The 23,611-nt window shown below is 40.5% G+C and overlaps 1 protein-coding gene across 1 annotated transcript in view; it reads right to left on the bottom strand.

Annotated features, from left to right (window-relative positions):
• Positions 1–291: 291 nt before the first annotated feature.
• Positions 292–23,611, bottom strand: part of Spock1 (SPARC (osteonectin), cwcv and kazal like domains proteoglycan 1) — a 498,332-nt gene continuing 475,012 nt past the window's right edge. The window contains exons 7-11 of the mRNA XM_013361913.4: positions 18,025–18,141; positions 13,972–14,193; positions 9,764–9,826; positions 4,228–4,365; positions 292–3,726 (exon numbers count right to left, since the gene is read on the bottom strand). Coding sequence (XP_013217367.2) covers positions 3,536–3,726; positions 4,228–4,365; positions 9,764–9,826; positions 13,972–14,193; positions 18,025–18,141 — 731 coding nt within the window. The 3' untranslated portion in view covers positions 292–3,535. The remainder of the gene's footprint in view (positions 3,727–4,227; positions 4,366–9,763; positions 9,827–13,971; positions 14,194–18,024; positions 18,142–23,611) is intronic.

Here is a 23,611-nt window from a genome sequence, read left to right as displayed (position 1 = left end):
TCAGTAGGGACATCTGGTGGATAAGGAATAAAGTTGGGGCCTGAGACAAGTAATAGCAGCTAACAGAGGGGCCATGTGGTATGGCTTTGAGCAGAGACAGCACATGCATGTGCCAGGGAGTGATAAGTAAGATCAGGAGGTGTACCACGAGCAGATCAACTTCCCCATGATGGCAGTGTTGCGCGAGGACCTTGGTGGCAATTCCCTTTGGCTGCCCAGACTGTTCTATAGTAATTGTGTGGTGATGTGGTAAGTTCACATCCAAGCTAACACAGTAAGAACACTTAGGCATTGCAGACAAAGTAAAATTTATTGAGACAGACAGAAATGCACCTACTCAGGACTACAGTTAAGCATTTGCTCTTAACCAAAGAGTTGTGTTCACATTCCAGATAAGTCTATGTGGAAAAGCATTCAGAATACTAGTTTTTCTACATCACTATTTCATCTACAATAGGGACAACAAACTGACACTTTGGATTTGATGGGCTCTTGTTACAACGCTACACACTTAACAGGGACAAACATCAGTGACTTTGAGAAAAAGGTATAAAAAGACCAAAACCACCCACTGTAGAAAGGGCTCTTGGATGTTGCTGTGCAGTGTGGTCAAGATAAAGCGGAACTGAAACCAAATGTGCATGGCATCCTGGGAAGAGCAGAGGGGCAGACCTGGAGACACATGTGGTCACTTGTTTCTGGGGGGAGGGAAAGGGGCATAAAGGAGGAGAAACTGATAAAACCCCTCAAATCCAGTATTAAGGTATTCCCATGCCTAGAAAATATTTGTAGAAACAAAAAGACATTTACATGGCAGACAACTAACCATGGTGGAAGAAGATTCTGAGGCTCAAATTGGCTGCCACAGTAATGGAATTAAGTAAAGAACTATTTATAAAATAAGAATGAAACTATTCTCTCTACAGAGTTTCCCAAAATGAGTGAGAATCCAACTCAACATCTGTCTCAAAAAGGGACTGGATTATCAATAATACTATTTTCTTTTTTTAAAAAAAAATCAATCTTAGGTATACTTGGTCACTGTAACTAAAGGACCCATTTGAAAAAATAAAAATTTGACTTTTAAGGATTGGGTAACTCAAAATCTCAAAATCTAAAGTAAGGCATGAAAAGCATTGTTAATGTTGCTTCATTGGTTTGGGGTCCAGTCTTAAGAGGGCTTTTTATTTAATATTTTAATGAATCAAAACATCTTCTTGGAATATCTGTGAAAATGGCATCTCATTACCTTCCTGGGAATTGCCTACAGAGCACTCTTCTCCATCATTAAGTTAATGCTAAGGATCTTTAAGTGTCATCTTAATTTGATACTTGTCATAAGATAATTAGGCAAATTAAAATCAGTGGTTCACTCTGATCACAGAGGTTTCTCTAAGTGAAATCAATTTGTCAATTTTAATTTGTTCTCTTGTGCATTTTTCCAAGCTTGAGGAAATAGTAACAATGGTTTTCTTTGATGGTCTAACCTGAGATTCTTTAATATGTCTTATTTTTAATGTACTCTATTGTAATTTAGCGGCAATTAAACACCTGTCTTCTAAACTATGCTCTCAGAGTTTTGTCTGAGGAAAAAAATATGGAAACAGAGGTGATGGAGTTGAGATCCCAATGCAGAGCTTGCCTGTGGTCTCTACTTGGGGAGAGTATACACAGATCCTCAGGATCCTGGCTGTAATTTGTATCTTCCAAGCCGAAGGAGTTAGCAACACTAAGTATATTCATTTTCCATCTGGGACCAACTCAGAGGAGAATGCCACTTTGTCCAGTCTATCGCAAGGAGTGGAAAATGCTAATTTTTGTAGGTTACTACATACCGAATGGTCAATTTGGGGCGGGTTGAGGGCTGGCCAGCCACACGGTGAGCATGATTTGGCCAAATATACTTTTTGCCTGAGTTGATGTGGTTGTCTTGTGGCTTGGTTGAAGCTCATGTGGAAGACCAGAGAGATGTGGCCCTGGCTGGTTAGGGTAAACGGGTCTGTAGAAAACCAATAGAGGAGCTTATGGAATGGGGCCATTGTGAAGACTACTCTTTGGTACTTGCGCAAGAAAAATCCTAAAGGATATACAGACGATGCCCCTACCAAATTTGGAACTAGACTCCAATCACAAGGAAGAAAAATGCAATGGTGAAAAGCTTTCTTCAGTAGTTATCCAGACATTTGTGGGGAGGGGGAGGGGGAGGACCAGCACTTAAAAACCTAGCCCTAGCATCCATGTGTTTCTATGAAATTTTTTTCTAGGACTCCATTTGGGACTCTTTACAAAGGATGGAGAGTGAGAAAAAAATAATCTCTACAACTTTTGTACCCTCATCACAATTCATGGATAGAAAGGCAGGAAAGCAAAATATTAAGAACCCTAATTGTTTTTCTTCTAAGGAATACCATGGTACTATCTTCTCAGAGAACAGGGTGAGTGTGTGCACACCTTAGAAAAAGCCCTTGAGTAGGTAGGGAAGGGAAGGGAGATGCAACAGACAGCGCTGCTGCAGCCTGAGGGGGGCTTTGAGCTGAAAATGATGAGGATGGCTTGTGAGGCTGCCCGAGCGGGAGTTGCATGGCTTCTGCAAGGAAAATGATTCAGGCAAATGGAGGCTTATCCAAATCAAAGAGGCTTCCAGTAACTCTGCTAATGCATAGAGAAGAAACCTCCTCAGCCTGCAGGCTACAAGTGTTGACTGTTAGTGCAAAATAGGACTTTGATACAAATTTTTCTTATTCTAGAAATTGTGTTCCAGGTCTGGACAAGTTGACAAATTTGTTATTGTTTTTCAATGAATTTTTAATAGCTAACCAGACACTTTTTCTCAGAGGTGTGTGTTTGTGCAATGCATGTACATATGGTCTCCCCTGTACATGCATATGTAAGCACATGCAGAAAGAATCATTCAGACACCAATTTTTAATAAAGAAGATGAGTTCCCCAAAGGGACTCTTTGACTGAATTAAGGCTGTTGTTTGTAGGAAGCCGGGTATAGTGATGTGGAAAAAAATCTTTTTAATAATAAACACCAGGGGTGGTGGGGCAGGAGGAAAAGGTACAGTGTGGTGTGTTTTCCACGACATCTACAGGACACAAGAAAAGCACTGAGACACCGTAAGGCTGGGAACCATGCTGTGATAACCACCGATGTGGGTAATCAAAAAGGGTCTTTGACGTTTCAGAGGGTGGGGGCTCCCTGCACTGCTGGAATTCCAATAAATCACATGCTTGTGGCAGAAATCTCACAGGAGGGAAGGAGGCTCTAATTAAGCCAACCGTTCTCTTGTCAAAAACATAAAAAAGAAAAAAAATAATAAAAGTAAAACCCAAAACAACACCTTTCTCCCACACAACTGTATGCAAAATCAGAAAGCTCTGGGGACAAGCAGTTGACTTCCAAACCTTAGGTTGGGTACAGAGAGCAACAGTGGAGAAGACCTTGGTGCCTTGGAGTCTTAGATACAAATGCAGGAACAGGAAGTGTCTTGCAATATTGAGCAAAACGCATGTCCTCTTCCTCATGGGGGCACTACCATATGTACCCAACCTCGTCTTCTTTGTCATCATCCTCATCCTCGTCGTCCTCTGTCACAGCTCGGGTGTGCACCCTCAGCTTCCCCCCTTTGTCCTTTGGTCCCAGCTCCCGTTCATCCTCTAGGTCATCCAGCAAGACCACGGAGCCACCACTGCCAAAGTCCCCGGAGGTTTCCTGCTCCTCTTCTGACACAGGGGAAAAAAAAATGGTTTCAGGTTGGTTTCTACTTATATCTCATGTCCCACATTGGGAGGTTCCTTCTGCCTGAGACTTAAATGGTAGGGTACAATGCATGGAAATTACTTCTGATGATGTAAATCTCATCACCACCCAGGGAGGGTGAGTCTCTACAGCATGCACCATAAGCTGTTTGGATATGAACCCTCAGATTTTTTAGTTGATTCTACATTCTTAGGAGATTTACAATCCTAAGTGAGAAGTGACAACAGCCTATTTCTCTGTGCCACTGACAGTTCCCTGTCAAAAACTGTTGTCTAACCCACAGGTCCTACCCCTTGCAAAATTAGCAATGGGTGAGCCCCTTCAACTTTTGGGTTCATGTGTATCTATCGTAAACTTGTTGAAGACCAGAGCTAACTCTTGAAATTCTTCTGTGATCCTTCCATGTCCAGGACCCAAAGGTCACCCAGGGTCACTGTGGAGTTCATGCAGAAGGTCCTACTCACCGCAGCTCACAGCACCCTGTTTCCTGGAGCCAGCCAGCTCATTCCCGTATTTATCCACACACCAGCACTGCCCTGTGCTGCCATGGCACTGGGTGGCTTTGTAATAGCCATCCTCATTGCACCGTGGTATGAATGACCCTAGGGGAACAGGAAGTCCAACTTTAATCAGAGAAGCACAGACACATTTAGGTTTAATCCCATCCAAGACAGAGAAGAGAATTCACACATCAGGGCTGGCAGGAGAGAATGTGGCTGCTTGGTGATTAGTCAAGATTATAGGGACATGGCCTTTAAGAGCCCAAATGAATTGAACTCAGTTTTCCAAAAGGCTTGATAATAACTGTCAGGTATTGAATGCTGACATGTATTCTGGGCACTAAGACATGCACATATACAAATGTGTATACACACACAATCTCCATGAGTCTAAGGCATATGTATCCTTGCTACTTTTTAGTAAATAGGAAACTGAAATACGGGAAAATTAAGTAATCTGCCTCAGGCACCCTCTAGTAAATATCAAGTCCAGATTTATGTCAGTCATTCTGAATCTAAAGCAATGCTTTTTCAACTTCTATAATGAAGAACGTACTTGTTTTAACTTCCAATCTATTGTGGACCAATCCTTGGTCCAACCACATATGATGACACTGCTATTAAAGTTTCTAAATGTATCAATTTCTGTGTTTACTTCTGAGCAGTAATGTGTTCTGTAAATTACCACAGAGAACATAGTTGCCAGCCTTTCACCTCCCCTGCCATCCTGCCTATAAAAAGGCAATGATAGCTAAGAGCTTTCCTTGCATTATTTCATAGCGTCATCCTAGTATCACCAAAGGTGTCGGTGCTGTGTCTACCTCCCTGTTTACAAATGGAAGAAATGATAAATTACTTGCCCAAGGTTAGTCGGGATTCCTTCTTTCATCAATTCTTACATTTCCCTTTAAGTGGGTACTACTGTTAATTGCTTTTATTAATACTTGAGAAAAATCATGGTTTTTATCTTTATATACTATTAATGAAATGAATACTGGAAAACATTTAGAATGCTCCTTTCTGTGGATTTAATGTGGATTCTTTTATAAACATGTTACTATTAAAAGCCATTTTTTTGTAAAACGAAAACAAAAACCTCCTAATTTATTTATAAAATGACTTGTGTAATTTTCTATATGCTGGACATTTTATATAAAATGAGAGTGATATCTTCCTTGAGGATTTTTCCATAAAAATATTCTGGGCCTGTTGTTGCCTATTCCAGCAGGTGACAGCAACATTTTGATTCATTTCATGGTTTTGACTTATTGCTGTCCTCTCATTTTTGTGACCAAAAGTTGGTAACTGATAGTATCCATTCCATCTAGGTTTTCATGATTGTTTAATTTTTTTTTTTTTTTTAGCACTAGTTATCAAACTTTGGCCCCAGGACTAGCAACAGAATCTGGTAATCCCTTAGAAATACAAATGCTGGGGCCTCACGCTCAAAGCACTGAGCCAAAAACTTGAGAGGGTGGGGCCCAGCAATCTCTGCTTTGAAAAACCCTCCAAGCTGTTTGAGAGCCACAAATCCAGAGTTCCTCCCATTTATATCACTCAAATATTTGAGCTTTTTCACCTCATTGTCCCAGATTTCTCCATTTCATTAGTTTTTTCAAAGAAACCACTTCTGATTTGCTGTTGTGTTATTTATTATCTCATTGTTTTATGCTTTAATCTTATCATTTCAGTTTACTGTATTGTCTTATAGCTTGTTAATTTTATTTTGATCTTCATTTTCCACAAATGCACCAGTAGGTAAGTAGATTCCTCTAAGCTTCACCTTAGTTGTTTCCAATAGGTTTTGGTACACAGTGCTTTTGAGTTTCATTTTACTTCTATTATTTATCTGAAATTTGTTGACTTTGTGGTATAGTCCATGGAAGGACATTTCATATATATTTGAAAGACTGTATACTTTATGCCTATCTGCAAGGATACATATATAAATGTGAATGATAATTTGCTGTTCAGTTCTTCTCTATCCTTTTTTTGTCTAGTTGAACTGTAATTTTCCAAGGCTCTATGTATGATTATGGAAATGACAGTTCTTCTTTGCAATTCTATGACAATTTGTTTTAAAGTTGTGATTACATCATCAGTTTGATGGTATAATAGGGCAAAAGGAACATTTTGACAAGATGATACTCTTTGACAAAATCAAATACTTTGCATTCTAAAAAGCAGATATGAACACTTATAAAAAGGAATATTTTCTATCTTTAAACTTCAGCTTTCATGGAATTGTTGTAAGTCTAACTTTCTTTTAAAATACCAATCAATAGTTTTGGTCTCATAATAAATGAGATTGGCCCATTTACATTTATTGTGATGATGGATGGCTTACTCTTATGTTTCCCATTTCCTGCCTTCTGTGGAAATCATCCAGTTTAATTTACTCCATGTTTTCTATGCATTTAAAAACTATCTTAATATTTTTGTGGTTACTTTTAAGTTTTCTAGAGAAGCAGTTTTTCCTAGCAAGATCTAAAGTTAATTTATACTTTCTTACTGAAGAAACAAACAAACAAAATCCCACACACATTTATACCATGTTTCTTCACTGCCCCCAATAATCTGAAATTTTAATTATGGTTTGCTATTTTTGTGGGGGTGGGGATATTGGTGGTTAAACTCAGTGGCACTCAGACTGAGCCTCATCCCCAGCCCTATTTTGTATTTTATTTAGAGACCAGGTCTCACTGAATTGCTTAGTGCCTTGCTTTTGCTGAGGCTGGCTTTGAACTCGTATTCCTCCTGCCTCAGCCTCCCAAGCCACTGGGATTACAGGTGTGTACCACCACACCCAGCAGTTTGCTATATTTTTGTAGACTATTTTTATTTAGAGTGAGCAGCATGTCATTTCTTTCTTTTTTTTTTTTGTAGTTGAATCTGTAATTCTGGGATAATTTGCCTGGCAGAGTAGATCCTTCATTGCTATTTTAGTAAGTCTATGATTGTTAAGCCTACTGACTCTCAGTTTGAGAATCACTCTGTCATCACACTTGAATGATCACTGGGATAAGTTTAAAATTGTAGGTTCAAAGTTCTTTCCCTTTAGCACTTAGGAAATACAATTTTCTTTAAATTAGCTTTGCCACTAACAAGTTTGATGTCCACCTGACAGTCTTTGTGATTGTTTTGCGGTTTTTGTTTTCCTAACAAGATATGAGTGTGCTTCGTGACTGTGTGCTCATCTTCTGTGGGAGGATTCTTAGTGTTACCTTCGCCTCAACCTCATGAGCACAAGCCCCTAATTTTGTGGCTTTCTACTCCCTAATCTTATATCTGTGTCTTTTAGAGGGACTGAGATTTCAAATCTACTTTCTATTTCATGGAATGATCCCAGAAAAAGAGTGTGGCATTTCGATAAATTGGAACCAGAATTTAAACATTTTACTCACCAGACTATTCCAACATGACCAGGGTCTCAGAGATCAAATGAGATCCTGGAGAGGAAGGTACCCTGGGGACCCTCAACACCATAGTAAGCACTAAGGAAAGGATGCTGATGCCCCAGTTCGAGGCTCTTAGGTGCACATGCCAGTGTGCATTATCCCTAGTTTTCAGAGAATGGTAGAGGAAATAGAGATAGTACATGCTGTCAATAGTCCCCAAAACCAAAGGGAAAAAAAGGAAATAGAGAAAATACATGCTGTCAATAGTCCCCAAAACCAAGGGAAAGAGAAATTTGTGAACAGATTCTCAAAGACTGCAAAGAAAGAGAGCAAGCAGAGAGTAGGGAAATGTTGATCCTCCCCCTGGAGCTATAGTTAGAAAACAACAGCACTCAATCGACCTAAAACAAATAAATAAAAATTGGGCCGAGCCCCTGGGTTGGTAAGAAGCAGGTGCTGCACTAAATCTATAATTTAACAAGATTACTGCTTTTTCTAAGTAGGGAGTAATTATAACTGATTATAATTTGTTGCTTGAATATCCCTGAATATGGTTATTATATTAGTATGGTTATTATATTAGATTTCCCCATGCATAAAATAATTGGTAAGCAAATAAATGGCTTTTTTTTTTTTTTTAGCCAGTATGAACTCTGTATATGCAAGATGTGAAAAGAAAGGCATTTTATTCACGTGTGCTAGGGTAAATGGAAAAATGAGACATCTCAGATGACAGACCTTATAGTTTTCTCATTAATTATTAAATAATGAGGCAATAACAAGATATTCATATCCCATGGAAACTTTTTAAAATATATATACTAATTGCATAATGTCATGTAGATCTTAGGTACGTCACTGAAATCCAAAACGTTATCTCATGTGGAGGAGCAAGATCAGTCAGCCTAAGTCCCTGCACTGGAAAACGTAAGCAGGAGGAATCCAGCCACTTTGTCTTCAGGCCAGGGTGATGTCTTTTTCACACAGGAGAAGAACCTAGACTCCAAGTTAAAAATCAAGACATCTTTAGAGTCTTTTCTGAGTTGAGTGGGGTGTTGTCAGAAGTCAAAGGTATGAAGCAAACCAGAAAAGTAATTTTCAAATGTAGAAGGAAGAGAGAATATTTACTTTGATGTGATCAAGAAATCTCCAGAATCCATAGCCTGCTACATTTTACAGTCTGCGAGAAAATTTGCCCGTTTCTTTCAAATAACTAGATAAACTTCTGAAACGGCAGGCTGCTTAGGGATCGCACCTGCCTCTGCATGCTTAACAAGGAGAATTCTGGATTATTGTGTTGCAGCTGTCAGCTCTTTTAAAAAGCAAAGCAAAGCAAAGTAGGCTCCTTTTTTCAGAAAATGAGGTTTCCAATGTCTTGGTGACAGCCTCTTCTGAATGCCACCATTCCCCCAAGTGGTGGAGCCGGGAAGGCTCAAACAGGCCAGTGTGTCACAGACTTGCATATTAGGGAAACAGGCACACCTCCCTTGTCTATGCCTTAACACTGGAGGTGAAATGAGCAGTTTATAAACAGCCTGAGCGCTTTCCTCCAGGGATTGGGTGAAAGCAGAAATAGGGAAAATTGCAGACACCCCTCAGCCCTCCCTGATTGATAAACTCTGAAGGGGGTACAACTTGTCTTCCCCCTTGAATGGACAGCTTACTTTGGAGACTAGAAGACATGCTCTCATTTATAGGCCTCATACGTTTAGAGCTAAAAAGAATATTTGAGAACTCCATTTGATGCCCCTACCTGAAAGAAGAGAAAGCCAAGTTTTGCTGTAGCCCAATATCAGGCAGGACCTAGCAGGAGAGATGGTACTGGCTTTCCAGCTTGACTGAGCTGCCCATTAGACCCAGCCTGACCTGTGGTTCCTCCCGGTGGTAGAGCATGCAGCAGTTCTTAGCCAGCCAGTCCCATTTATGGCCAGATGTCTGCGGCATACTACCAGCTGCCTGTGAGAGCTTGGCCTGGGCCAAAACGAAACATTTCCTTCATGAGACACTGGCCTTAATTGAATAACCATTGCAGGGCTGAACGTTACAAGGGACATGGATGGTTTAATTAGTTGTTTAAACGGGTGGCAAGAAATTGTACTTACCCAACAGGCTTTTCCCCTTGCTCAGCTTCTGAATTCTGTTCATTTCATTCTGGCAAGGGAGACCTAAAAAATAATTTATGGAAGTCAGTTTCCAGATGGTATGGATATAATCTCTAATGATTGACTTCACTCTGGATGTGAAATGCAGACAATGACACACCTGGGAGTAGAACTGCTCCATATGCTGCTATTATGCAACAAAACAAATTCAGGCCATTAGAGTTACTAATTAAAAAAGAAACCATATCACGAGGTACTTAAAATAGTATTTAGGGGCTACTTGCATTGTAACAGGAATTTTTCTTCCTTCTAGCAACTCAAGCAAATGCCTAGTGTCTAATAGGTGATTTGCAAATCGACTTTTCCCCTTTATATCGAGAAGGAAGATTTCAGCAAAGGCTTCTGTGAGCTGAAAACTGGGACTAAGGCTTATTCGTGGGTAAGTGTTCTGAAGCCCCAGACCAAATAAGCAGAGGTGACAAATTTGTGATCTACCCCACGTCTTGCTACTAGAGGAAGAAGACTAAAACTACCCCCAGGACAAGGATGAAAATACAGAAGAGATCTAGAGAGGCAATGCCCATCATAGTTAAGAGCCTTTAAATTTATGATCTGCCCCTACTCTGAGTACTCTGGCCAGCCTCTCTACCTCTGTCAGCCACTAAGTCCTTAGTAATAAAATGCATGTTGTATGAGCCCCCACGAAACTATCAGGTTTCAAGGAAAGGACAGCTATAGTGGGGGGCCACATGGCTCAGTGGGGTATATGGAAGTATGTAGCACTCTCTCCTCCCTAGAGAACTGATTTCCTTTCCAAACACAGTGATGCAACCTCCTTAAATCTCTAGAATTTGACTCTGACTTGCTTTGGCAGGTCTTGCATCTCTGGGAGGTTCTGCTATTTGCTTATGATCCTCTGGGCCACTGTTCCAGTTCCCTGGACTCCTATTGACTCTTTCTACAAGTCCCACACATATTAAGGATCTAAGTGCCTCTAAGATCCTTCATATGTGTGGGACTTCTATCTCTTACTTTGTGAATTTCACAATACTATCTGGTCTTCCTGTGAGAGAAACAGGTTATATTATGACTTCTGGTTTTAGGATGCTTTCAGAGTAAAGGAGAAAGATCCAAAGTGAAAGACAGCAAATACGAATAGAACCAAATTCCATCTGTGATTATGAAAGGTAGCATTTATTACAACAAATAACTACCATTTTACTGAACTGTTAAAAATGTGCCAGGCAGTGTTCTAGAACTTACAGGTCTTCATTGCATCCTCACAACCACCCTATAAGCTAGGTCCTATATTATTCCTCTTTTGCAAATGGAAATTCTCCTCTTTATAACTATTTAGAAAGATGAGAAGAAACTGGGTGTTTGGAATGCTGCTCCTGAAAATGAGGAACATCAAAATCATTCATAAACACCGTGTCAGACAATTTACTATGAAGCAAGTTTCCAATTTCTTTCAAATTGTCCTATAGCAATTTTTAAGACTCTTAAGGAAAAAATTAATCTGACAAAATCTACTCCAAAATAGAGGGGGGCAGGGAGGAGATAAAACTCCAAAGGGAGACATGTTCACCATAGATTCCTCTAAGAAAGCAAGGATTTTAATGAAAACTAAACTGTGTAAAGCAAGATTTCAATGCACAGATGTATAGACTAAAGGATAAAAATGACATGGAAGAGAATTAGGCCATTAAAGAAATGAAGGCCACCTCCAAAGCAACAAAATTTATAAGAAACATCCATGTCATCAATGTTCTTGAGGAAGGAAGAATCAGACAAAACAAAGACAGTTTTCAAGGATAAAGTTAAGTTCCCTGAAAACTAGGATTAAAAAAAAAAAGAATTCAGTTCAAAGGAGCATAACACATCTCCGGAAAAAAGTGACAGTGACACAGAACATGCTTTAGTTTTTCTCTAAGAAATGAATGTGCTTGAAAAGAAGAGAAAGACTGCCTTTAGCTTCCAGGAGAAATGTGGCTAGTACTTAACAGCAATTTGTACATACTAGCTGATGTCATTAGAAAACAAAGAAATGAAGTATTAAAAAGTAAAAGAAATTATTTGCAGATGATGGCATCCCATACCTGAAGAATCCAAGCAAACCAACCAGAATATCTTTATGAACACAATGAGAAGGTATAAAGATGGTTAGACATGAACTTGGTATTGATACAACCACTAGTGAGAAAGTTCAATGGAAAAAAAGTAGATTTAATTTACCATAACAGTAAAAACAAGAGAAATATAATGGTGAGAACAAAGCTTAAAAATGTAACTCCAGTGGTTGAGGACAAATCCCCTTCTAAGATAAAAAGAGTCAATATTATATAGCTAACAGGAACTTTGTTTTAATTGAACAAATGGCTTCGAAAATTCACACAGGAAGAGAAATATATGAAGAGTCAAGAAAATTTTGGAAAAAAAATTAATGCTAGGAGAGAATTGGCCTACCGGATATTAGGACTTACTGTAAAACAACTGAGATGTAATAGTGTAGAATTGATTTATGATTTGGACAGAGTATTCAGGAAGATCTATATCTTATAGGTACCATTTCAAATTGCCGGGAGAAAGATTAGCCAATAAATGACACACAAGGACATCTGGATAACTATCTCTAGGGTTGGGGTGGAACTGAGTCCTTACTTGATTTTGTTTAGATACTTGCACAATCTAGAGTGATACAAGATTTAAATAAGCAACAAAAACTAAAGGTATTGAAGAAAGCATAAGAGGACTTGTTTACTATCTTAAAAATTACAAATTCCTTTCTAAGGCTAATGTAAGATTTATGATTTCAAAAAAACAAAATAAAAAAAATGGAGACATTCAACTGTCTCAATTTCTCTCTAGAAAAAAAAATCTATGGTCAAAGGTGGGGAAAAATATTTTCAATATGACTAAAACAGTTCTAATTTCCTTAATATATTGTTTCCTATTAAAACACAAAAGTCTGATAAAGTGTATAATGAACATAAACATTTATAAACATTTCAAAAATAAAGGAAATCTAAGAGTGCCACAAAGATGCTCAACCTAACTCAGGATTTATTTCATTTCTATTATCATATTTAGACATAATATTTCTTTTTATTGGGCAATGATCACAGTTTGGTTATTCCATGGAGAAATAGGTATTCTTAGGTATTTTGAGTAAGAATAAAAACTAGTGTAACACTTTAAGGGCAAATTCAAAATAATGCCCAAATTAAAGATGTGTTTACTTTTCTCTGGTAATTCTGATTCTAGGAATGTATCTTAATCCTATAAATGTGTACATAGGAAATCATTCAGTGAAAATCCACTGAATGCCCTTTTAGTGCCCACAGTTTTACTATGTGTGTATGTTGTCTATGGATATATAAATCAAAATATATACATAATTTAAATACTATTAGTAGCCATCCTTTTTTCCCAGGGGTGGGGTCGGCCATCCCTGCCTGTAGTAGATTGTCCTTTATACCTCACTCATACTGAACCAGATTTTCCTGGGGCTTGGGATTAGAATTCCAAAGCAAACCAAGCTGTGCTGGCTCCTTAAACTGTACATACCCCAAGGAAATGGAGACAGATGTAAGTAAAGGGAGGCCCCAGAGCCTCATAGGAAGTCAAGACATCTGCAACAGGATTCCTGCAAGTTCCTGTCTGAGTGTGGGTTACATGAGATATAGATATATTCTTCAAATCTTGTCTTTTTCTTTCAATAGCTGCAATTTATTTATAACTAAAATGTCCTTGTCTGAGACACTAAGTATAATACTTGCAAGTAACCTTCACTTAAGGGAACATGGAGAATTCACGTCACAATGGGGATTATAATACCCTTACATTTGCACAGTATTTTTCAACACAGAAAATCTCTTAATGACCTTGGGGATTATGCAGTGAAGGCTTATACACATCCATTTTACAGGTAAAAATATTGAGATACAATAGGGTTGGAGACTTTCCCAAAGAAAGGAACAACTCAAATAAGAGACTCCTTGATTATATTCTTAGTTTTTTAATGTACCATGTTATAAATAAGGAGAAATGAGCCATTGGGATGGCCTTTAAATGGTATGAGCTCTGCCTTCTCCAGCTGTGTCTTTCTGTGCACTGGTCCCTGTTTGCCTGCTTGCTATGTGATGGGGTCTTCCCTGGCACTCACTTGGCTGCCCTAGGCTCTGAAGCCCACCTCCCTCCAGCCTTACCTCCAGGCTTCTGGAAGCAGTAGCACCACTCGTTGTTAGACAGCTTGCCATCCTTGAAGGAGTCACAAGAGTTGAAGAGTGGCTTGATACAGGGCTCGTACTTATCCAGGTAGATGGCATTGATCTCTGAGTGGTCAAGCAGCAGGTCATAGTTCATGTCCAACTTATTGAACATCCAGCCCAGGGAGTCTTTGCAGATGGGCAGGATGCTGGTATCAAATCCTGCAAGAAAAAGGCTCATCTCAGCTACCACCCAGCCTGGCCTTTCCCACCCTGCCGATCCTCAGATTTCTGCCCCCAGGAGAGACAAGGGCTGGGCTCCACCTCCTCCTGGACTCAGGCTGGTTTCTTGCCCAGACATAGTCTCCTTAGTCTGATGGAATATTTTCTTCTTGTTGTAGGTTTCTTAAATGAAACTTATTAAAATGTGCTAAAACAGAAGTCTGTGTTTAAGGAAAATACCTGCTAAAGAAAACAAATCCCCAATTCTAATTTATCTGTGATGTAAATATGGATTTTCATTTACTAGACCTGCTTAAAACAGGGTATGCCTGAAACGAAGGATACAAATGTCCTGAAAACTACACTTCTCTATTTAGGAAAAAAAAGTGAAAAAACCAACACACAATATTGTGAAAAGGATAGCAGTGAAATGAAACTATGTACTATAATCCAGAAGCACTGATTATATCCCAGAGGGCTGTTAAATCCAAACAGACTGAACATTAATGGCAAAACAAGCCAGTACTGCCTTCGTCCCCATTCTTCTTTTCTGCAATCCCCTAAAGAGATGCATGAGATGGAATCCAAACCAACTCAGACAATAATTTCTTTCTTATTTCCCCAGGGGAGGGGAAGTAGTTTTCTTAAAGAATTATTTGTTTCCACAATGGAAACTGTATGCACTTGAATAACAATACTTAGCTCAACACTTGGGACATTGAGACCACTGTAGACAACCCCCCCGCCCCCCGAGAAGACATGCCCCAAATCTAAATCTCATCTTTCTTTCAGAGTCAAAGGCATGATACAATCTCAGGTTATTTTATAAATTGGATTTCTAGGACTGGTTTCATTTTCCTGGAATACTGTGATAAAAGTTAACTTTTGTATTGCTATATACAAAGCTCTCCTTTAAGCATTTTAGACTTAATTATCTCACTAAATTCTTGTAGCAGTCCTATGAAATGGTACCACATGGTCTCTATGGATGAAAAAAAATAAGGCTCAAGGTTTGAGTTACTTGTACAAGATCCTGTAATTGTAGAGCTGGAATTCAAACCCAGGCGGCCCAATCCAGAGTCTGTGTCCTCAGTGACTCCTCTCCCAGGGTTACCTTGGTATTCCTACCCTCAGGACATCCACTTGGCTCAGGATGCCATATTCGGGGACAGCCCAAGAAAAAGGGTGATACAATGACTATTATGAAGGGTCCTAATGGGTTCAGTTGCCTACTCCAGTGGTCCCTACCGACAGCCTGGTCATCAGGTTCTCTAAGTACCTTCAGGAGCCCCTGCTCAGGCAGTAGGATATGAGATGCAGGAAAGTGTACCCAACCTTATAAAAGCTGTAACTGGAAAGAAGTCTTCACTGTCCAGAAGTCAATAAAATGAGTTTAACACCTCCCCTCTGAGCTTTCAGAGAGCCCAGTGCTGCCCCTCATCTCCACACTTATTCATCAGATTTTTAAATACCCCGAGGGCAAAGAATGTCTTAACCCATTCCGTAGAGTCACCATGACAGTCACATGGTCAGTGTCATTAAAACAAGCCAAGGCCTGCCTCTGTCACCACCATCCCCTTTCATTATTATGATTATTGCTGAGAGAAGTTTTCTAGCTACTTTTAAGTTTACCTTTTCCAACATAAAATATCTGCAATTTAAAATTCATTAATTTTGATATGTCAGAATATATCTTTAAAAATCCCCCCTTTCTAGAATGGAAGACATAATGTGTCCCCTTCTCTGATTGAACATGATGACTGTCAAGAATCTCTATGCTGATGAGGACCCTAAGGGCTGCTACAGGATGACTGACACTAACACCTGGCTCTATACTTTTATAGGCGATATTTTACATTATCTGAATCAATTTTATAGGATATTGACATTTTATACGTAGAAAAGAGGGGGTTTACTGCTGATGGGTCATCAAAAAGATGTCCCAAGCTAGTTAGCTAATAAAAGGTTGAGCCCACTCTGCACTCATTCAAAATTTCTAGAAAGAGGCACCTGTATCTGGCATCTGTGGCTACCAGGGGCAGAGGGCCTAGCTGGCCTCAAGTGCACAGGGCCCAGCACAATTCCAAAGCTCCCCCTTCAATGCTCCTGGATTAATAAAAATGTTGCTCCCTCTCTGGACTTCAGGGCTAACCATGCATTCTTCCTCTATATTCCCTCCACACCAATTGCTTCAGGACATCAAACCTAAAGCCTCTTTGGGGACTTAATTTGCTCCTGGCCAAACAAGTCTTTTGCAGGATCCTAGCTGTCTGTGGAAGGAGTCTCCTGGGACTGCAGGCTGTAAGGAGCAGCTCTCTTCACATCAATCTGCTCTCTGTTGAAAGGTTGTTCAGAAAGCCCAAGGGCCAGGCTGCTCCTAGAGGATCCAGGGAAAAAGTTTCCCTAGATCGTCTGAGAATTAATTGCCTACAAATTCCCCAAGAACCTCTGCGGGAATGCAAAATAAATTATCTCACTTCACTCTTCCTATAGATACAACCATCCAATAACCAGCCTTCCCATCTAGATCCTGGGAAACAAATGCTACCTTGCCCTTAGGATAAAAGATTAAAACTATTAAAATAATTATCCCCTAAGTATATATTCTTCATGGTATTTCTAGAAGGTTATGGGCAGCAAAGAACAATCAAAGATTAAGGTGGGTTTGTTGTTGTTGTTGTTGTTATTATGATGTCTGAGATAGGTCTTCCTGTGTTGCCAAGACTGGATCCTAATAGTGGGCAATATAAGTTCTTACCTTCTGCATTGAACCAGGAGGATTATTTTTGAAAATTCCATCCAAACAAGTGGAGGATCAGGGATGGGATAAAATGCTTTGTTTTAAACAACATGTTTTTATATTTTGACCAAGTAATATCTAAGTGGCTATACAGAATAGGTTGTGGCAGAACTACATGCATCTGAACGATTGTGTCGCTCAGCAATATATTCTGTGCCAGTTGACCACAGTGTGGAGAGCCCATCTCTAAGCACCATTGAGTTAAATGCATGGAGGGACTCCATTGAAGTGCAAATACTGGTGGCCCAGGAGCCTCTTTTCTGGCTGATGACAGGGCAGAATATGGCTTCTGCCCATTCAGCAGCCGGGGCCAATGGTGGCTCCTTGAGGAAACTATAGGGTGATGCGGGGTAGGGCCCACTTGTCTGGGAGTTTGAAGAGATAACAAAATGCAGTCTGACCAATGTATACAAAGACATTAGCAAAGATACTTGCAATAGTGTTGGTTATATTAGCTAAACCTTACCAACAACCTAAACTCCCCAAAATAAAGGTCTACATAAATATATTGTTATATCTAAAAATTAGAATTCTATGTAGCTATTGCAAAGAATACTTCTCAACAATATGACTGAATAGTCATATTTCTAAATAAAAGGTCATAAGACAATCTGTAAAGTTTGACCTAAACTTTGTAATCAGTCATACACATAAACACATGTACTTTCATACAGGACAAGGAAAAGCCCTCTGAGTTTATACTGCAGCATGCTCATAGTTATTAAAATGGTGGGAGTATATATTTTTCCTTTTCTCTTTGTATACCAAATGTGTTTTCCAAAATGTCTATAGTAAACACAATATTTTAAATTAGCCTTTTCAAAACACAAACTGTTGAGTCCAAAGCATTGCTTCCTTCTTCACATTGTAATATTTCTAAAATTGGGACATATTTTAAAATCAACATGTCCATTTAATATAGGGTTTCTTTAACCCCAAAATGCTATTGTTAAATCAATAATGTCTAATAACTGAAGAAATGTGATACTTGCAGTGAGATAGATAAATTAGCAAAAGTAGAGTGGTCTTACTGCCTTGGGCTGTGTCGGAGCTGGTAGGCTTGATGACCCTGTTTGCATCCTCGTGCAGAGCTCCAAACCAGTCTTTCAGCCGGGAGGCAAGATTCCTCAGTTCCTTGTCCGTGCAGGCTGGTAAAAAGCAAACAGAACAAACAACGAGTCCTGAGTTTTCTGCCCTCAGTGTGCAAGGCTATTGGGAAAGTCACGTTCAAAGCAAACCTCAAACACAATGTAAATCCCACCTTTGCTCTGAAAGTACTCCAAAGGATGCTGCCATCACAAGTAGAGTAAAATAAAGAAGAGCCTAAATTCCCAGGACAGCCAGCATTGTTCAGACTTAAATTTGGATAGCCTGCATGCTGGTAAAGCAAGCTGCACAAGCCTCTCAGTTGTGTGTGCAGCATCCTCAGAAGACCAACACTGATCCTTTTTGCTAACCACATACAACTTGCTATTGCACATTTGCCAGAGCAAATTACATTTTCCACTATACTCATGCCAAGAGATTAACACCAAGCAATAGCTAATGCTCTTAGGGAGAGGCTGCTTAGGACACCAAAAGGTGCCAGTAATAACAGACTCTCCAGTTTGTTTTAGCTCAAGAGTTGAATTTGAGTTTGGGACTTATTTTTCTAGGCTTCCTATGGACTCAGTCTTACTTTCCATTATTGACAGATGGATGCCTTCTCCATGGAAGAGTCTTTTATGTCTCAGCCCATCTATAACTATCTGGCTCATTTTGGGGGATATGAGTTGGGGCAGATGGATACTCCTGAGGAAAGAAAATACAGATGGATGGATGCACAGGCAGGTGAGCAGGTGAGTACAGCTATTTGAAGTTGTCTTAGAAGTCTGGAATAAGACTTGATAGGAGAAACCCTAAAGCAGAGAAAAGGATGCAGACAGGAGCCGACTTTGTCTATTTTTCTGACTTTGCCTCAGGGAATGCTTTAATTCTGAGTTTGAGAATCCTGGCAAAGGATCCAGGCAGTGGGCTGCTACCAAGAGACAGAAAAACCTTTAGCAATTGGGGAGAGAAATTAGAAACCCACATAGCCAAAATCCCAATGAATAAGGGATGTGGGGAGGAACCCCACAACTGTCACTTTCCCCCAATTCTAAAGATCCACAAGCAAGCAGCTAAGCAGTTAAAAGCTCAGTGTTGCACGGTGAGCCAAGTTCTGAGTGTCTCTGATGCTAAAGGCTCAGAAGCCACCACACATCTAGACTCATCCTCACCTGGGTACCTAACCAGCCTCCAAACAGCACAGACCCTGACTGAATTGAGGTGCCCAGCTACCATCTGCCTTGCAAAGGCCAGGTGACTCTTCACCAGAAGAAACCACCACCATACAGAGCCTCTCCTTATTTCTGTTTTCCATGTCTGCTTTACAGTCCAGCTCATCATTCCTAAGCCTGGAGCCTGGTAGAAAAGCCAGCTTCCCAGACCTCCGGCAGGAAAGATGTCTCCTCATTCACCAGTGACTAGGCCCAGACTGGCTCAATGCAACCTAAAAGCTACTTTCATTCCAGCTAATATCCAGATTTTAAACTCTGCAAAGTACCACCTGGACGTGTGTTCAGTGCTTATACCCAAGTTGCTAATTACCTCAAGACACTTCCTTGCTTTTACCAACTAGGACATGACCATATTTTAAAACAGCCACTAAGAAATGTCTTCACAGACCGCATAAAAGGATGTGGGCTCTGTGGTCAATCTCACATTTGAAATTGGAAAATTCGTAGCATCTATGTTTTCTCTCGCTATGCACACCATCTATTCCAAATGTTCTCTGAGCAGAGAAAATTGCCAAGTCAACTTGCAAAGGAAATCACACACTGCAAGATAAATTACTCAGTTGTGTTTAACTAAACCCTGACAGATGTGCAGGTAATCTGTATCTTCACAAGACTCCTGGATTTCCCATACGCTTCCCAAAGTACACAGGCTGTGGATGGTCGATGGAATCAGGCACTGGAATTTTGAAAGAGTGAATCTGTCACTCAGGGACAGATCCACAAGCAGGGAGCTGCTGACATGGATAGAGAGAGATTGGAAAACCAAAATGGAGATAGGTCCTCAACAGAGAAGTCCAAAACCCTGTTCACTCATAGTGCCCTCAACAGAGAAGTCTTTGGGAGGAGAAAGTCAGGCATATCCAGCCTAGAGCTTACTATATTCCAGAGGAACAGAATAATCAAAGATGACAGCCTGCAGAGAGCTATTTTTTCAGATTTGGTTCTCCAGCCACAGTACACAGCTGTACATGGGAGGAAAACACTTGCCTTTTAAGGGTTCATCACCACCCCGAACAAAATTTCTAACCTGTGATTCTTGCTTTCAGAAGTGAAGGACCCAAGAGTCCTTGCAATATACTTAGTACCTTCCTAGGGAAAATTAATTTTTTTTAAGAGAGAGAGAGAGAGAGAGAGAGAGAGAGAGAGAGAGAGAGAGAGAGAGAGAGGGCGGGGGGGGAATGAGAATTTTTAAAATATTTTTTTAGTTTTCGGCGGACACAACATCTTTGTTTGTATGTAGGATCGAACCCGGGCCGCACGCATGCCAGGCGAGCGTGCTACCACTTGAGCCACATCCCCAGCCCCTAGGAAAATTAATTTTATGGGGAGGAAAGTGTAAAATCATATCCACCTGCTGTTCCTGCACTCTGCCCTGAAGTGGGCCAGTCTTATCATTTCTAATGAGGAGTCCTGCTGCTCTCCACCCTTCCTGGTGAGAGATGAAGGTGCTCAGCATCAGTCTTCAGAGGAAATATGATGCTGTCTAGGGAAGCATTTGGTTAAGTCATGAAGATCAAAGAGCTGAGCTATTTTGCCACTACATTACTTTCCTGAGTGGATGACTACCAGCTAGCCCCCTTGTTCTCCCATGTTCAGTTATATCCCCCTCTGGCTTCCACCTGGATTTCAGCTTGCTTTGCGTTGTTCTCATTCTCCCAGTAGTCTCTGCTCAGCATCTTCCATCTCAATGATGTTTCCCCATTTGCCTTTCTTGTTTCTCCAGGTCATTTCATACCTTTCTTACGTGACCCCAATCTGCTCCAACATGGCTGGTACATTGGCATCATTTTTGGGATCCACTGATTCCCAAGGTGAGCCTCCTCTCACAGCAGGTACCCAGATATTCAAAGCCTCAGGTAAACACTTAGGAATTGTCCTAGATTTGTCTTCTGCACCCTCCTTATCAGTGGTCCACAGAATGTTTGCTTCTTGCTATCTCTTCCTTTATTCCAGTCCATAATGCTCCAGGGACATCTATACAGGCTCCAAATTGAACTCCCATCTTTCTCCCCACATTCTCTTTTTCATCCAGCAGCTAGAGTGACCTTTCTAAAATGGACATTTGTCACTTTCCTGCTTGAGCTACTTCAAAGGCTCACACTTACTCTATAAGTTAAGTCATAACTTCATGGTATGACCTAAGTGATGGTAGGGTCCATCACTGAAGACCTTGCTGTCTCCATTCTGCATTCTACCTGCCTTGGCCTCCATGTTCTGTCCTTCCTCCCATTCCTTCACTCTTTCACCTGGACATACCTCTCCTTGTCTCCTTGACAATGCCAATGTCTCAATTATGTCTTAGTTTTAAGGTTACTTCCTCTCTGAGTACTTCCTAACACTCGGACTTGATCCTCAGATGACTTTTATCCTACCTCTGATTTCTCATTCAATGCCCATATCCCCCTAGATCACAGCAACATAAACATGTTCTGAGATTGCTCAACATCAAACACAGCCTGGCATAGAAATGCTCCCAATATATACCTACTGCTGGGCTGTCATAACCCCCTTGTTGCCTTTTGAAAGTTACAATTTTTCCATCTGCAAAATGGCATAATAAAACTTAGCTAATAGCATCAGTAAAACATGGCTCATAGCTTCTGGCCTATAGCAAGGACTCAATAAATTTATATTCTCCTTTCCATACCCCAACAGTCTATATAATGTTAGAATTGTATTGTTATGCTTTATTTTTAAGCCTGGGGAGTTGCTGGTAGCATAAAGAGTAACATGTCTCCTTACTTCTTTTATAGGCTAGTCAGTCAGAAGTTCAAGAGATTTGGGTTGCAATTTCTGTCTGCCTTCTCTCAAGTGGATAAACTCCACAGTGGGGGGTGGGGGTAAGTCTGACTTCCCCATACCTATGTTCCTAGCACTTACCATAAAGTGTATGTAGTAGTTGTTCAAAAGAAAACATGAATGAAAGGACACACGAGTTACAAATTCCCAAGGTCAAATGCTATTATGTTGTAGAGTCGGGACTTGAATGCCATCTCTGTGTGTGGGACTGGTTCCCTGGATAGATTGGGCTTACAAGTTTCTAGTCCTCATGTATGCCATTAATATACATGGTCCAAGCTCTGGGTTGAAAGAAGTACAAATGTCAGGTCCTCGCATGTAAAGGATGCTCTGTAATGACACAGGCAGGCAGCTTGCTGAGCGATACAGGACAGAGCAAGCCCTTACCTTCATTAGCTTTGGTGTGAGAACAATGGCCTTTTGGGAGGACTGCCAGAACAGCCTACTACACGTCACATGGGCAGCTACTAGGGCTTCATTAGAGAAAAGCATAGTGCCATTGCACATTACTCCACAGTGTGAAAAGACAGCTCCCACCCCGAGGAAAGCAGAGCACACAGGCAGGGAAGAGCCCAGGTAATCTGAGGCTCTCCCAATGGACTTTGCCTGTCTGGAAAATATGACTGAAATGCAATAAGCAAATGTAAACGAGGCACATGCCATATCCATGGAAGGTAGATAGCACCGGGAAACAGATGTGATGGCCATTTCCACCTGGGCACCTTCTCACCCCTCCATCCAAGGGTGTGGAGCTTTAAAGCACCATGAGCTAGCCTGGATTTGAATGCAGACAGCATTGAAGAAAAGCCTCAAGTACAGCATAAGCAACCCAGTTGACAGAAGTGGAAAGGACTCACTGTTGCCAATACGGTAGAAGAAGCTCTTCCAGGGTTACTGCAGCAGCCCTGGAGGTTAGAGAAGGGCAAGGGAGAGGACTGATCTCATAATATTTGCTTATGGGGCAGTTAGGTTGCCTGGGCAGCAGATAATGGGGGAGGAAAGGCATTGCTTCTGATCTGAATGAATGTCACTAGCCTATCTCTGCCTAACCCTGGCCCCTGTGTTCCATCTTCCCTCCCAAAGTCAAGGGCTAATGAAGAGCTAGGAAGAAAGTTTCAAAATTTTGGAAGGAGAAAAACAATTTCCAATTAGAAAATTGAAGCTTCTTTAAAAAGTACTCCCAAAGGCTCTAACTGGTATCCGAACCTGTTTTCAGCTTATTGATGACTTTGGGGACAGAATGATACTCTCAGCAAGACCTTTCAGAGGATTAGACTTAAAGGGAAAGAAAGAGGTACAGAAAATACTGGGCAGGTGATACTAAGAAATAAATAGAAGTGGGAACAGGATGAAAAGTCTATATTCAAAGCTGGATTGCTAATATCTACCAGAGGGAGACAGGGAGCAAGTGTGACCGGGTGTCTGTGTTAGCAACCCTAACTGAAGCCACATTTGAACACCTGACTGGGGATGCCTCAAAATGGCAAATTTGACATATGAG

Source organism: Ictidomys tridecemlineatus, chromosome 1 (assembly GCF_052094955.1).
Source record: "Ictidomys tridecemlineatus isolate mIctTri1 chromosome 1, mIctTri1.hap1, whole genome shotgun sequence".
Classification (NCBI taxonomy): domain Eukaryota; kingdom Metazoa; phylum Chordata; class Mammalia; order Rodentia; family Sciuridae; genus Ictidomys; species Ictidomys tridecemlineatus.
The sequence above is the reverse complement of the archived record's forward strand: the minus strand, read 5'-3'. Positions and strand labels throughout refer to the sequence as shown.